A 12,198-nucleotide genomic window follows, 5' to 3' on the forward strand; every position below is an offset into this window, starting at 1 on the left:
TGCCAGGGGGGTCATAGACCCTCTTTTGGGAGAAGACTGAGCCAAAATAGGAATTGAGCACTTCTGCCTTTTCTTTGTCATCTGTTATCATTTTGCCATCCTTATTTAGCAGTTGAACCACCATTTCTTTCCTCTGTCTTCTACTATGCACGTATCTGAAGAAAGCCTTTTTGTTGCTTTTAGCCTCCCTTGCTAACCTCAGCTTGTTCTCAGCTTTAGCCTTCCTGACGCCATCCCTGCAATTCTGGGCTACCTGCCTGTACTCTTCCTTTGTTGCTTGTCCTTCCTTCCACTTCCTATATGTGTCCTTTTTTCTTTTCTTTTTTTCCAGGTCATCTCTAAGCTTTCTGTGAAGCCACATTGGCTTCTTCTGTTGTCTTCCACCTTTTTTTCGTGTTGGAATTGTTTGTAATTGTGCCTTGAGAATTGCCTTTTTTAAAACTCCCACCCATCTTGGACTCCTTTTCTTGTTAGAGTCGCTTGTCATGGGACCTTACTGATCATTGTTCTGAGTGTATTAAAATTGGCTTTCCTAAAATCCAGGGTACAGGTTTGGCTACACTCGGCTTTTGCTTCCTTTAGAGCCAAGAACTCAAGTGTAACATAGTTGCTTTCCCCCAGTGTTCCTGTAAGTGCTACTTTATCCACAAAGTCATCTCCGTTGGTTAGGATAAAGTCAAGGATAGCCAATGCTCTAGTTCCTTCCTCTACTTTCTGTAGGAGGAAGTTATCTGCCGCACAAGTCAGGAATTTCTTGGAGGGGCCATGTTTTGAAGAATTTGTCTCCCAACAAATATCGGGCAAATTGAAGTCCCCCATTACTACTACATCATGCTTCCTTGAAACATTGGCAATTTGCTTTTCAAAAGTTTCATCCTCATCTTCTCTTTGATTGGGTAGCCGGTAGTAGACTCCGATCACCATGTTCCTTTTATTCTTTGCTCCATTTATTTTAACCCAGATGCTCTCAGTGGGGCTACCAAGCTCATCCCCTGTATTTCTTTGCAGAGATGTATATTTTTAACATATAGTGCAACCCCACCCCCTTTCTGTTCCTCCTGTTCTTTTTGAACAAGTTATATCCTTCAGTTGCTGTATTCCAGTCATGAGAGTCATCCCACCAAGTCTCAGTTACACCTATCAAGTCATAATTTCCCTCCTGTATTAAGAGTTCAAGTTCATTCTGTTTGTTTCCCATACTCTGGGCATTAGTATATAGACATCGAAGACCATGTGCTTCATAGTCTGGCTTCCTTCCTACATGTTTGTGAAGACTATTATTGGGTGCAATTAGAGCTGTTTACTTGGTAGCGGTGCATGAGTCCTCGTCCATTGTTACCCCCGACTTTACATCTCTCTCCCCTGTAGGATTCAGTTTAAAGTCCTCCTGATAAAGTTCTTCATTCTGTGGCCAAACACATTCTTCCCAGCCTTTGTGAGGTGCAATCCATCCCTTCCCAACAGTCCGTATAGCCCGTGGTCCCAGAATCCAAATCTCTCTCGTCGGCACCACCTTCATAGCCAGTCATTCACCTGGACTATTTTTCTTTCCCTTTCTATCCCTCTTCTGACTACTGGAAGGATGGATGAGAAAACTATCTGGGCCCCAAAGTTCTTGAGTTTCCTTCCCAAAGCTTCAAAGTCTGATGTGATTTCTTTGTAGCTCTGCTTGGTGGTATCGTTTGTTCCCCCATGGATGAGAAGAAAGGGATACCTGTCAGTGGGCTTTATGAGTGCAGGCAACCCTTCATTCACGTCTCTAATCTGTCCTCCCATGAGACAACATACCTGGCGAGCCCACGGGTCTTCACAACATAATTGGGTTTTGATCCCACACAGCAAAGAGTCTCCCACTACTACTACTCCTCTTGTAGGCCTGGGTTTCATCACCTCTGCTTGACTGACCTTCAGCCTCTTGCTCGCTCTCATGCAGGTTCTCCTGTAACTCTTCCTCTGCAGGCTGTCCTCCAGTCTCATCCTCAAGCACCTCGAAACGGTTCCATAGCTCCACTGCTTCCACTGGTGCAGAGTGGCTTCTAGTTCTTCTGCTCCTAACTGTCACCCTTTTCCAAGGAGTATCCTCTACTGCATTTTCCTCACCTCAGCATTTCCCTCTTCTGCCTCAGCTTGCTGTTGCTCTTCAAGCTTCTGGTCTTCACTTTGCTGCTGTAGTTCCACCGTTCTGTCCAAGAACTCTTGGTGTTCTCTTATTCCCTGGAGGGTTGACAGTCACCACTCCAGTCCTCTTACTTTCTCTTCCAACAGCGTGATCAACTTGCACTTGTTGCAGGTGTAAGTGTTCTGAGGTGTTCTCAGGCAAGAAAACAAACATGGCACACACCTTGCAGGTCACCACCACTGGAGAGTCTTGTCCTTCCATAGCCTCTTTTCCCTTTTTGTGTCTGGCTTTCTGATTATAGAATCATAGAATAGTAGGGTTGGAAGGGGCCTACAAGGCCACTGAGTCCAACCTCCTGCTCAGTGCATTGTTCTAGAGTAGCCTGTGCCTGGTTCTCTACTCACTGAAGGTTAAAAACAGAGTCCTACTGGTATGAAAGTGTGTGTTACAAGAAAAATAAAGTAAAAAAATGTTTTTTAAAAAATGTTAGGGGCCTCCCCTGGCCAACGCCTGTTTGCTCTCCCTTTTCGCTCGCTCTCTGGGAGCTTGCTTGCTTCTATTGTCCCTAGACCAGCTGGAGCAGCTTGCTCTGCTCTGCTCTGCTCTGCTGGGAGGCAGGAAACAGCAGCTGGGAGGCGGGAAACAGTCACCACCACTTTCCATTTCCAGTTCTCCCTGTAAAATATTCTTTCTGTGTTTTTGTGTGTGGAGGGGATAATTTGAGTCCTCTTTAGTGAACAACATTGCCAAAGCACTGCTGTATGCACTATTTGGCACTGAACGGAGGATGATTTTAACATGAATCCAGTTACTAAATGCAAGGCTTTTCCCTCCATGCAGCTTCCTTTAGGGGTCATGTTCAGAAGGAGAATCTCCTTGCAAAACTTTTTTTTCACATACAAATTGCCATTGTTGCATCAGGACAACTATATTCTAATAAAGCCAGTCTTGTTCCATGGTTTTTTTCCCCCCACTTCCTGAAATTTTGCCCTCCCCAATAGTTATTGATCCTAAACTTTACTTACTGCTTTAAGAGCCCAATCCTACACATGCGTACTCAGCAAGCGAGTCACGCTGCAGCTTATTCCGAGATTGCAAACGGTTGCAGCCTTAGACTCCTATGCACACTTAGTTGGGAATATTGCCATTGAATTCAGCAGGTCTTACTTCTCAATAAACACATATAGGCTTGTGTTACACAAACATTAACTGAGATGGGTACTTAGGAAAAAAGGCTGAGACTTAACTATTACAGATCCCTTGCCCCCATTACACAGCTACAGTTCAAGAGTTTCCAGGGGAGACGGAATAACTATTACAAGTTTGTAGTGGGTACGTCTTTTGTTAGCAATTGGCATATAAAATACTACAGTTTGGTATATGTATGAAATAAAAAGTACAGATTATTTAAGTTTTATTCAAACAATAATTGCAAATATATCCAGAGTGAGATATGGAATTGTAAGCGATAAGATAGCTAAGCCATTTGGGAAATCAGAAAAACTAAAACAAAGTTGAAAATAAAAACCATCAACATTATGGAAAATAAAAGTAAGACTATTATTTGTGGTGAGAAATAATACATAGAAGAAAAACATAGGACATGATTATTCCTGTAATGTAATTAACAGAACACAGTATTGAGGACTAGTAGTAAATTTGGATATTTAGGCAAACTTTGCAATAATAACTCTTAATACTCCATCAACAGTATTATTGGATAAGAATTGTTTTCTATTTTTTCCAAAGTGTTAATTTTTCCCCATAATGGGCCTTGAAGAGGGGAAGGATTTTTCTTCTCAGTTTTCTATTTCTATTGCTGGCCTTCAGATATTTTCTTTCTTTAGAGCCATTATTTTTGTGGCTTGTGGTTTATCATCACATGTATTGTTTTTATTGCTATTAGTAGCAGCCACATGTTAGAAATCGTGCAGATATCTTTTAGAACTTTGGCTAAAACATAAACTTGTGGTGACATGCTTTTATACACAACTTCACCAGCTGGTAGTATTTGCTAATATAACTATTCTGTGAAATATGATAAAAGATTTCTAAATCTCAGTTATAGACTAAGAGAGCAATCCTATGGCCCTCCAGGCACTGCCTAGCAGGCCATAGGATATGCTCATTTCTGGAAACCGACCTTGGAACCCCTCTCATCTGCGCTGCCTTGGAGGCAGTGCGGGGAACCCATCCTCTGTGCTCACAAGAGGAGTGCAGAGCGACTGAAAAGGGGCGGGGCGCAGAGGGAACAATCCCCCCGTGCCTCTCCTGCCTTGCTTTGGATAGGTGGTTGCCTCCGAGGTCGGAGGCGGCCGCCTATCTAGTTAGGATCGTGCCCTAAAATGTGTAAACAGGTGTGCCTGTTGAGTTTAAAAACAGTCTTTTTCAGATCACAAGTAGAATACTAAACCTCTCCAGCTGTAACTAGCATTCTGATCTTAAATTCATTAAAGTGTAATGGGACTTCCTTTTACATAATGGCGGGGGAGGATTGGAGTGTAAGATAAAAGAAAGTTTGTTTAACTGAAAGTAGTCAATCTTGTTCTGGCATTTTTACAATAAGATCAAAGAGCAAGGGAAAGAAAACATGGATTTTCATCAAATGTATTGTTCTAGTAAGGATTAAATAAAATCCAGAGAGGTAGCCATGTAGATCTCTTGGTTCAAAAACAACAAGAGTCTTGTTGTACCTTACACTCTTGAAGAAGAAGAAGAAGAAGAAGGTATAAGCTTTCATGAACTAGAGTCCACTTCATTAGATACATGAAGTTACCTAAATTGGAACTCTAGTCCACAGCAGTTTGTGCCTTTGTTAGTCTCTAAGGTGCCACAAGGCTCATTGTTTTCAGTAAATAAAATCTGCTTTAGAATAAACTTTTGACTTCATTCTTGTGGTCCAAATTAGTTTAGTCAGTTTAGTTAGGGATGTCAGAGAATTCCGCCACGGATCTCGGTGAGGCCGAATGCCAGTGCATTCGGCCTCCTGAAATCTGTGGCGGAATGAAGCCCCCCGTGCGCCCCCCTGCAAAAGGCGTGCGAAACAGGACACTCACATGGTGCTGTTTGCGCTGCTTTGCGAATGGCGGCCTCCATTCGCTTCCCTATTTTTTCTGTGATAGGCTATGTAAGTATTTACATAGCCATTTGCATCCCTGCGGAGGGCTGTGATAGGCTATGTAAATATTTACGTAGCCTATCACGGCAAAAAAAAGGGAATGCAAATGGCGGCTGCTATGCCATTTGCTCCCCTGGTTGTTGGTTTTTGCCGTGATAGGTTACGTAAATATTTACGTAGCCTATCACGGCCAAAAAACGGGAACACAAATGGCGGCTGCCGTAGCCGCCACCATTTGCGTCTGCGGGCTCCAGACGGCACCTGCGAATGCTGCAGAGCGGAGCCAGCCGGGTTAGGATTTCAGGGGGAGGTGCGGAGCGCCTCCCTCCCACCGCGAATCACCTCCCTCCCACCATGAATCACCCCATCGAAAAGGTAAGTGACTTCCGTACATCCCTACTTTAGGTATATGTGAAATGTACCAGATCCAGAAAACTGAAGTATCGGGTGGATTGTGGTGGATCAGCCTTTTGTCCATTATATAGCAATTTGCACTTTCGCTGCAATTTCCATTTCCAAATCGATATGCCTTGCACCTGAAGGTTGACTAAGGGAGCAATCCTATGGCCCACTAGACACTGTCTAGAGGGCCATTGGCTATGCTCATTTCCGGGAACCGACCTCGGATCCTGTGCTCCGAGGTTGGTTCCCGGAAAACTGACTTCCTCCCTCGTCCGTGCTGCCTCCGAGGCAGCACGGAGAAGCCCCATCCTCCGCACCCAGAAGAGGAACATGGAGCGACTGAAAAGGGGCATTCTGGGGCGAGGAGAACAGAGCTGCGACATACGACATATCCAATGTGTTATACGGCAGCTTCCTCTCCTGGTTGGCCTCCCCGCTGCTAGGCATCCGAAAACGTCTGTCTAGAGAAAAATAGCAAGGCAGAAGAGGTGTGGAGGGAACGATCCCGCCCGTGCCTCTCCTGCCTTGCTTAGGATAGGCGGTTGTCTCCGAGTTCAGAGGCGGCCACCTATCTTGATAGGATTGTGCCCTAAAAGTATTATAATAGGAACCTTAACTCATAATTTCTTGAATGACATTAAACATTTCTATTTAGTACAGGTCAAAAAATACACATATAATCTCTTTTTACATAATGCTGTAAATTTTACCTAACGTATATGAAGCCAAATACGAATACAATTAATATTGCATGTTACAATGATTTTCCTTAAGGTTTGCCAGGGTGTCTCCAAATGCTTTACCAAGATATATCTGGGTAGGCCCTTTCCGTCTTTTTTGATCATTATTAGGTGTAGTTTCCAATTTCAAGAATAACCTATTTTACCCACAAGGCCTTTTTGATTCTTTGTACGGAGTATGGTAAGTTTCAAATTCCAAGTTATTCTTCAAAGGCATCTTAACTTACTCATATGTAAACTAACTTTAAAATATTGGAATAAAGAAATCTAATGGGGGAATTTTGGCCAGCATAGTTCCATATGAGATAACTACATCATTCTTCAGTAAGTCTTTTAATTTTACTTAACCATGGTTTTTGCAGAAAAACAAATGCCTTTATAGAAATTTAAACACCGTAGAGTGGGATTGCCACTCTGTAGATGAAGAGCTATGACATCAGAGCCCTCCCTCTACCCTAAGCCCTACCAACATTTTTGCCTCCCATTCCTCCTTCAAAAGTATTTTTAGCTAAATAGGCCTTTGACCCTATCTAGCTTGCTCACCTTCCTGGGGGCCGAGCTGAGAACAGAGAGGTTTTAGGATCCTGTGGATCCTGGCTTCCTCCCCTTCCCTCTCTCCCTGTCCTCTTCTGAGGTCACTCTTGCAACCTCAGAAAGAGGAGCCACGACAGAGATTTAAGTACTTCACACAGTGCATAAACTATGGAATTTGCTACCACAAGACGTAGTGATGGGCACCAGTTTGGATGGCTTTAAAAGAAAGACAAATTCCTGGAGGAGAAGGCTATCAATGGCTACTAATCCTGATGGCTATATGCTACCTCCAGGATCAGAGGCAGTATGCTTATGTACACCAGTTGCTGGGGAACATGAGCAGGAGGGTGCTGTTATACTCATATCCTTCTTGTGGGTTTCCCACTGATAGAAGGTTGGCAACTGCGTGAACAGAATGCTAGTCTAGATGGACCTTGGTCTGATCCAGCATGGCTCTTCTTATGTTCTTATGTCAGCCGGAAGAAGTTTGGGTGGTGAAGATCCATGATCGGATCTTCTCTGTGCTTGTAGCTCTGTCTATGGGTGCAGAGGAGAACTGCAGCATCCTATGACACCCCAGATGCTGTCTAGGGCCATAGGATTCGTCCGTTAGTGGCTTGAAGTGACCACATGTCTATTGCTGCAGTGATCCTAGGGACCAGTTTCAGCCCTTCTAGAGTTGACTGGAAGCACTATGAAAAGATTTTTTTAAAACCCAACAGTTTGACCAGAGAGTATTGCAGGATACAAAAGCCATAAATCTGTGTCTCATGGTGTAATGGCCTCAAGTCTGTAACCAAGTGACCAGTAGTTTTAGAGGAGCCTAGAGATCCATAATGCTCTCGGCTTTGGTTCATGGGCTGCAATTCTCTTGCTAGTGGGCCTCTTGGCTAGTAAGATGAGTCAAAGGTTGATATTGCCACCTCAGCGCATTCGATGCTAACGAGCTCTGAATCTTATCAGGGCCTAGGATGCGCCTGAGAAGTGAGGCGTTTATGCTAAGCTACCAGTGTCTGTGCTGGGAAAGCACTGATTGTTTTCCTTCTGAAGAAGCACTGTTAGTCTATGCTGGGAAAGTTGCAGATGAATGCTAATTAACGCTTGCTTCTGTCATGCCGCCTCACTGCTAACATGTATGGTATAAGACCCATTGTACCCCTTGGCTCTGTGTTCAGAGAAGCTGTCTGATCCAACCATTGGGTATGCCTCTGTGCTGTAAATACTCAGTAAAGTCTCCTTCTAAGCAAACCTGGATCTGGCTCATCATTATCTTGGCACCTCCAAGCCTTAGCAGCACATGGACAGGGCACACGCAAGGGCGTTTATGATTTTACGATAAGTCTGATAAATTATCGCCTTTTCACAACCAGTGGCTTGTGGTTCTCCCCTTTTGTCTAATTAGCTCTGGAGGAGCTGCAAAGCAAGAGAGACAAGCAAGTGCGAGCCTGATTCTGTGTTGACGGGGCCATGCCCTAATACCAGTCCGACCATACCCCAATCCCCTGGTTGGCAACCCAAAATTTGCACTTGATTTGTATGTATGTAGAATGGCATTTGTGATGAGAGGGGCTTTATTTTGGCCACAGGCTTTTCCATGGGTCTTTGGAACTGTCAAAACTTCAGGATAGGTGCAATTGAAATAAACACTATGTGGATTCAAATTATCTTTTCATTACCGTATGTCCGTGTTTATGTATTACATAAACTTTATGCTGCTTGCAGTTGATTACATAATGTTTTGATTTCTCTAGGAGGCATCAGCAGGGTTAGATTTTTTTTTTTCTTTTTAAATTCCTAAGCAAATGCAGCTGCTGAAATCTCTCTGCAAAGCAGAATGTCCTTGATGAAAATCCAAACAGTACTAGAGGCCAACTTGCACTTGTAGCCTTCAAAGATTTTGCTGACCCACAAACTATGGCACCCCTTAAAAAGAAAAACACACAGATGTAGCTATATTATATCCTTGATATCTTAAATTGCTGTGGTGTGCTCTGCAAATAAACTAGTTTATGCTGTTGCAATTATGCTCTGGTCCAATTTAAATATACTTTGAAAAGATGTAACTTTTTAAATTTAATTTCAGACCAGTTTAGGATTCTCCAGTCCCAGTGATTGCCTAACCTAGAAGATTCCAGCAAGCTCTGAAACATAGAAATTCCGAAGCCTTTGCTGTCAGCTATCCTAAGTTCTGAATGGGACAAGTAGTACATTCCACAGAACGTAACTTTGTCCTGACCCCTGACAACTGGAAGGTCATGCTTGTCCAAGATCTGCGTTGATAGGATCACTGCTGGAAACTGCAAGTGATGTTGTTTCTAGGCAGGGCTCCCCAACCTTTTTGGGTTGATGGGCACATTTGAAGTTTTGAGTGTTGTGGGCACTCTCACAAAAAATAGCTCTCATGGTGGTCATGCCCAGTCACAAAATACTCATCTCTCAGAAGGCAAACTGGTGTAACTAAAAGAAAAGTAATTTGTCCAAGAATCTAAGTACAAAGCAGAGCTCTGGTTCTTGTTTTGTGTTCTGAGCTCCAAAACACAAAAGCGCTCTGTTACACTCAAATAATGATGGTGTTTGAGAGCAGCACTTTACTTGCAGCATGGCAACCTCCCTGTTAATTTTTTTAAACGTTTAAAAATAAAATTAAAACCAGGAGGGGCAGGCAGCCTGGTTGGCACCAAGAGAGGTGTATATGGGTGCATTGTTGCCCATGGCCACCAGATTGGAGACCCCAGTTGTAGGGGGTAGTATGTAGCTGTACTGATACTGCTGGAAGTTGTAGATAGGGAAGTAAGGTACTTTTGTGATGGATTTGTGACTTAACTATGGTGGCCTTTTATATTGCTCACAGCTTTTGCTCAGTATTCAAAAGCAGATATTTAGTAGGATGATCCCCTGTTTTTTCTGTTAACCATGTTTTGTTTTAGTTTTGCTGGTGCACAATTAAGGTATTTCAATTTTTCATTCATTAAAAAATTCCAGCCATGCAGAGCCTTTCAGTACATATAACCACAATCCCTTCCTGCCTCTTGTTACTTCCCCCCTTCTCCTTTCTCTTGGTGTTTCCCATTATGGGTATATATAATCTCATCTAGCCATTCAGCCCTAATTTGTTTTGTTCTTGCCCTTCAATGTCTAATTTATTTTGCATAAAGCATCAATTAACAGTGTGATATGTGAATGTTTACTGTTTTGCAGAATCTTGAAAAAGGAAAATGAGTGATTCTGAGGAAGAAGAGAGTCCTATTTCCACTGAGTCAGAGCCTGAAGCAATATCTGAACCAGAATCAGAACCAGAGAATCCTGAGGATCCTATTTATGCCATAGCTCCAACAGTTAATATTCAAGATGAAGGTTCCATTGACATGCATTCGTGTCCTGCGTTTCAGTGCCTCGATGAGGTAGTGTTCTCTTAGCTTCCTCTTGGTCAGCCGGATGGCTATTATTATAAAGTGCAAGAACATTTTTTGACATTTTAAACTGTATTCACAAGGTTTGGGAACAGTTCCGGTAAGGAAAGAGAACTGTAAGAGACCATGTAGTCCAATCCCCATTTTCTCAAAACTAAGCATGTGTTTTACCTGAAATGGAAATACTGTTAATGGGAGATAACATGTTGTTGTTCAGTCGTTAAGTCGTGTCCGATTCTTCGTGGCCCCATGGACCATAGCACGCCAGGCCTTCCTGTCCTCCTCTCTCTCCTGGAGTGTGCTCAAGTTCATATTCATCGCATCGGTGATGCTATCTAGAGATAATATGACCTTGTGAATATTGTTCATGGGAAATAGGAAGCCACTCTAAGAACAATTGTATATTCTAATCAATGTTGTTGTTTTCACTTGATTTACAGTTATAGGAAATTAAAAATGAAACAATTTAAGTATCCATTGTGAAAATGGCATTGATTTATCATAACTGCAACTTAGAACAAGACGCAGGAAGCTACCTTGTCCAAGAGCATACAAACTGAAGTAAAACTCTGCACTGCTATCCAAGCACGCTATCTTATATGACTGGTGTTTTGCTGTTGATGTGAGCAGAACTTTCCCATTTATTTTTCCATAATCTCATTCCCACAAGCATTTTAAACAGAATTCCTCACTTTCAAGGTTTTGCATTACAAAGAGCCCAAACCCCCAAAATAGAATGGCATAGAATGTGGTCAGCTTTTTCGGATCAGATATGATTGATACCTATATTGGTCCATCCAGAGGAGGAGCTGTGGATGTAACTTTAGGAGTGGGGAAGTGAAATGAAGTAAAATGAATGTTTTGCTCAGCTGATATACCATAGACTGAATACTACTGCTGATGTACTAACCAGTTTTATTCCTTAGCCGATGTATTGGCTGCTGCTTTCCTCAAGTTATTGCAGAAATTTCTTTGAGAATTGGCCTGTAACATACACAAAACATGACAATCTCAAGGATTATTTAACTCTGGAGTTCTTCTATTGTATTGAAGTTGGAGAACTGGTTATTTTACTAAACTGCTCTGGCGGATATTTAGTGTTTTAAATGTCTCATTAAAACATTTGCTTAGTGATTTTAATTTGTAAAATGAAGATAACTTGTTCTTTATGTAAAGAGCCAGGGGGCAGGAAAAATGCCCTTGAAAAAGAGTGGCAAGCTTGAAAAGCATTGTGCTATTAAAAAAAATAAACCTAGTCTTTTCCTTTCCTTTTGGATACTTTCCTTCTATTTCTTTTCTGAATTTGTACAGCACTTTTGTTTCTGGGCCTTTAATTTGGTCTGACAGAAACACTGAAGCAAAATTATTATGTTCTTTAAATTATTTTATTTAGAAAATTTTTAAATCCTTTTTCTGTTCAAACATACCATATAATAGCCAAAGAAGAAAATAAAAATACAGAGCACTATCTAGAGAAAGTTGAAACTGAACTAATTGAGAATGTTATACAAATCAAACACCTACAAGACACTATTATCGAAACACCCCATCAGCTTCCACCGCATAGAAGCCAGTTTACATCAAAACTGGTAAGGTACAGTCACAGGAAGTAAAGCCTGTGTATTAAGAACTAAACCGTAGTGCTGGGATAAAAGTCAGGAGGCCTGTGTTCATAATTGGCTTTGTTCCTAAGACACAGTGGGAAATTTCAGTCATGCCAACATTCTCAGACACTTCTATTAAGTTTGTGTCCCAAGTCAGGTACACAATGTAAGGGCATGCTCTTGATTTAGTAGTAAACCCTTTCGATAAAATAGACACGGTGTGTAAACTGTTAATGTTTCATTTGTGGGGGTGGGGGAAAAATGTTACAGT

The 12,198-nt window shown here is 42.1% G+C and overlaps 1 protein-coding gene across 4 annotated transcripts in view; it reads left to right on the forward strand.

The window, feature by feature from the left end:
* Window positions 1-12,198, forward strand: part of CCDC146 (coiled-coil domain containing 146) — a 97,181-nt gene that overhangs the window by 7,200 nt on the left and 77,783 nt on the right. For all 4 annotated transcript variants that reach the window (XM_084811498.1, XM_084811499.1, XM_084811497.1 and 1 more), the window contains exon 2: window positions 10,112-10,314. Coding sequence is in view for 2 of the 4 variants with exons in the window: in XM_084811497.1 (XP_084667623.1) it covers window positions 10,129-10,314 (186 nt within the window). In the remaining 2 variants the exon portion in view is untranslated. The remainder of the gene's footprint in view (window positions 1-10,111; window positions 10,315-12,198) is intronic.

Source organism: Heloderma suspectum, chromosome 7 (genome assembly GCF_057233095.1).
Source record: "Heloderma suspectum isolate Gila_16-S chromosome 7, 16-S_ref, whole genome shotgun sequence".
Lineage (NCBI taxonomy): Eukaryota > Metazoa > Chordata > Lepidosauria > Squamata > Helodermatidae > Heloderma > Heloderma suspectum.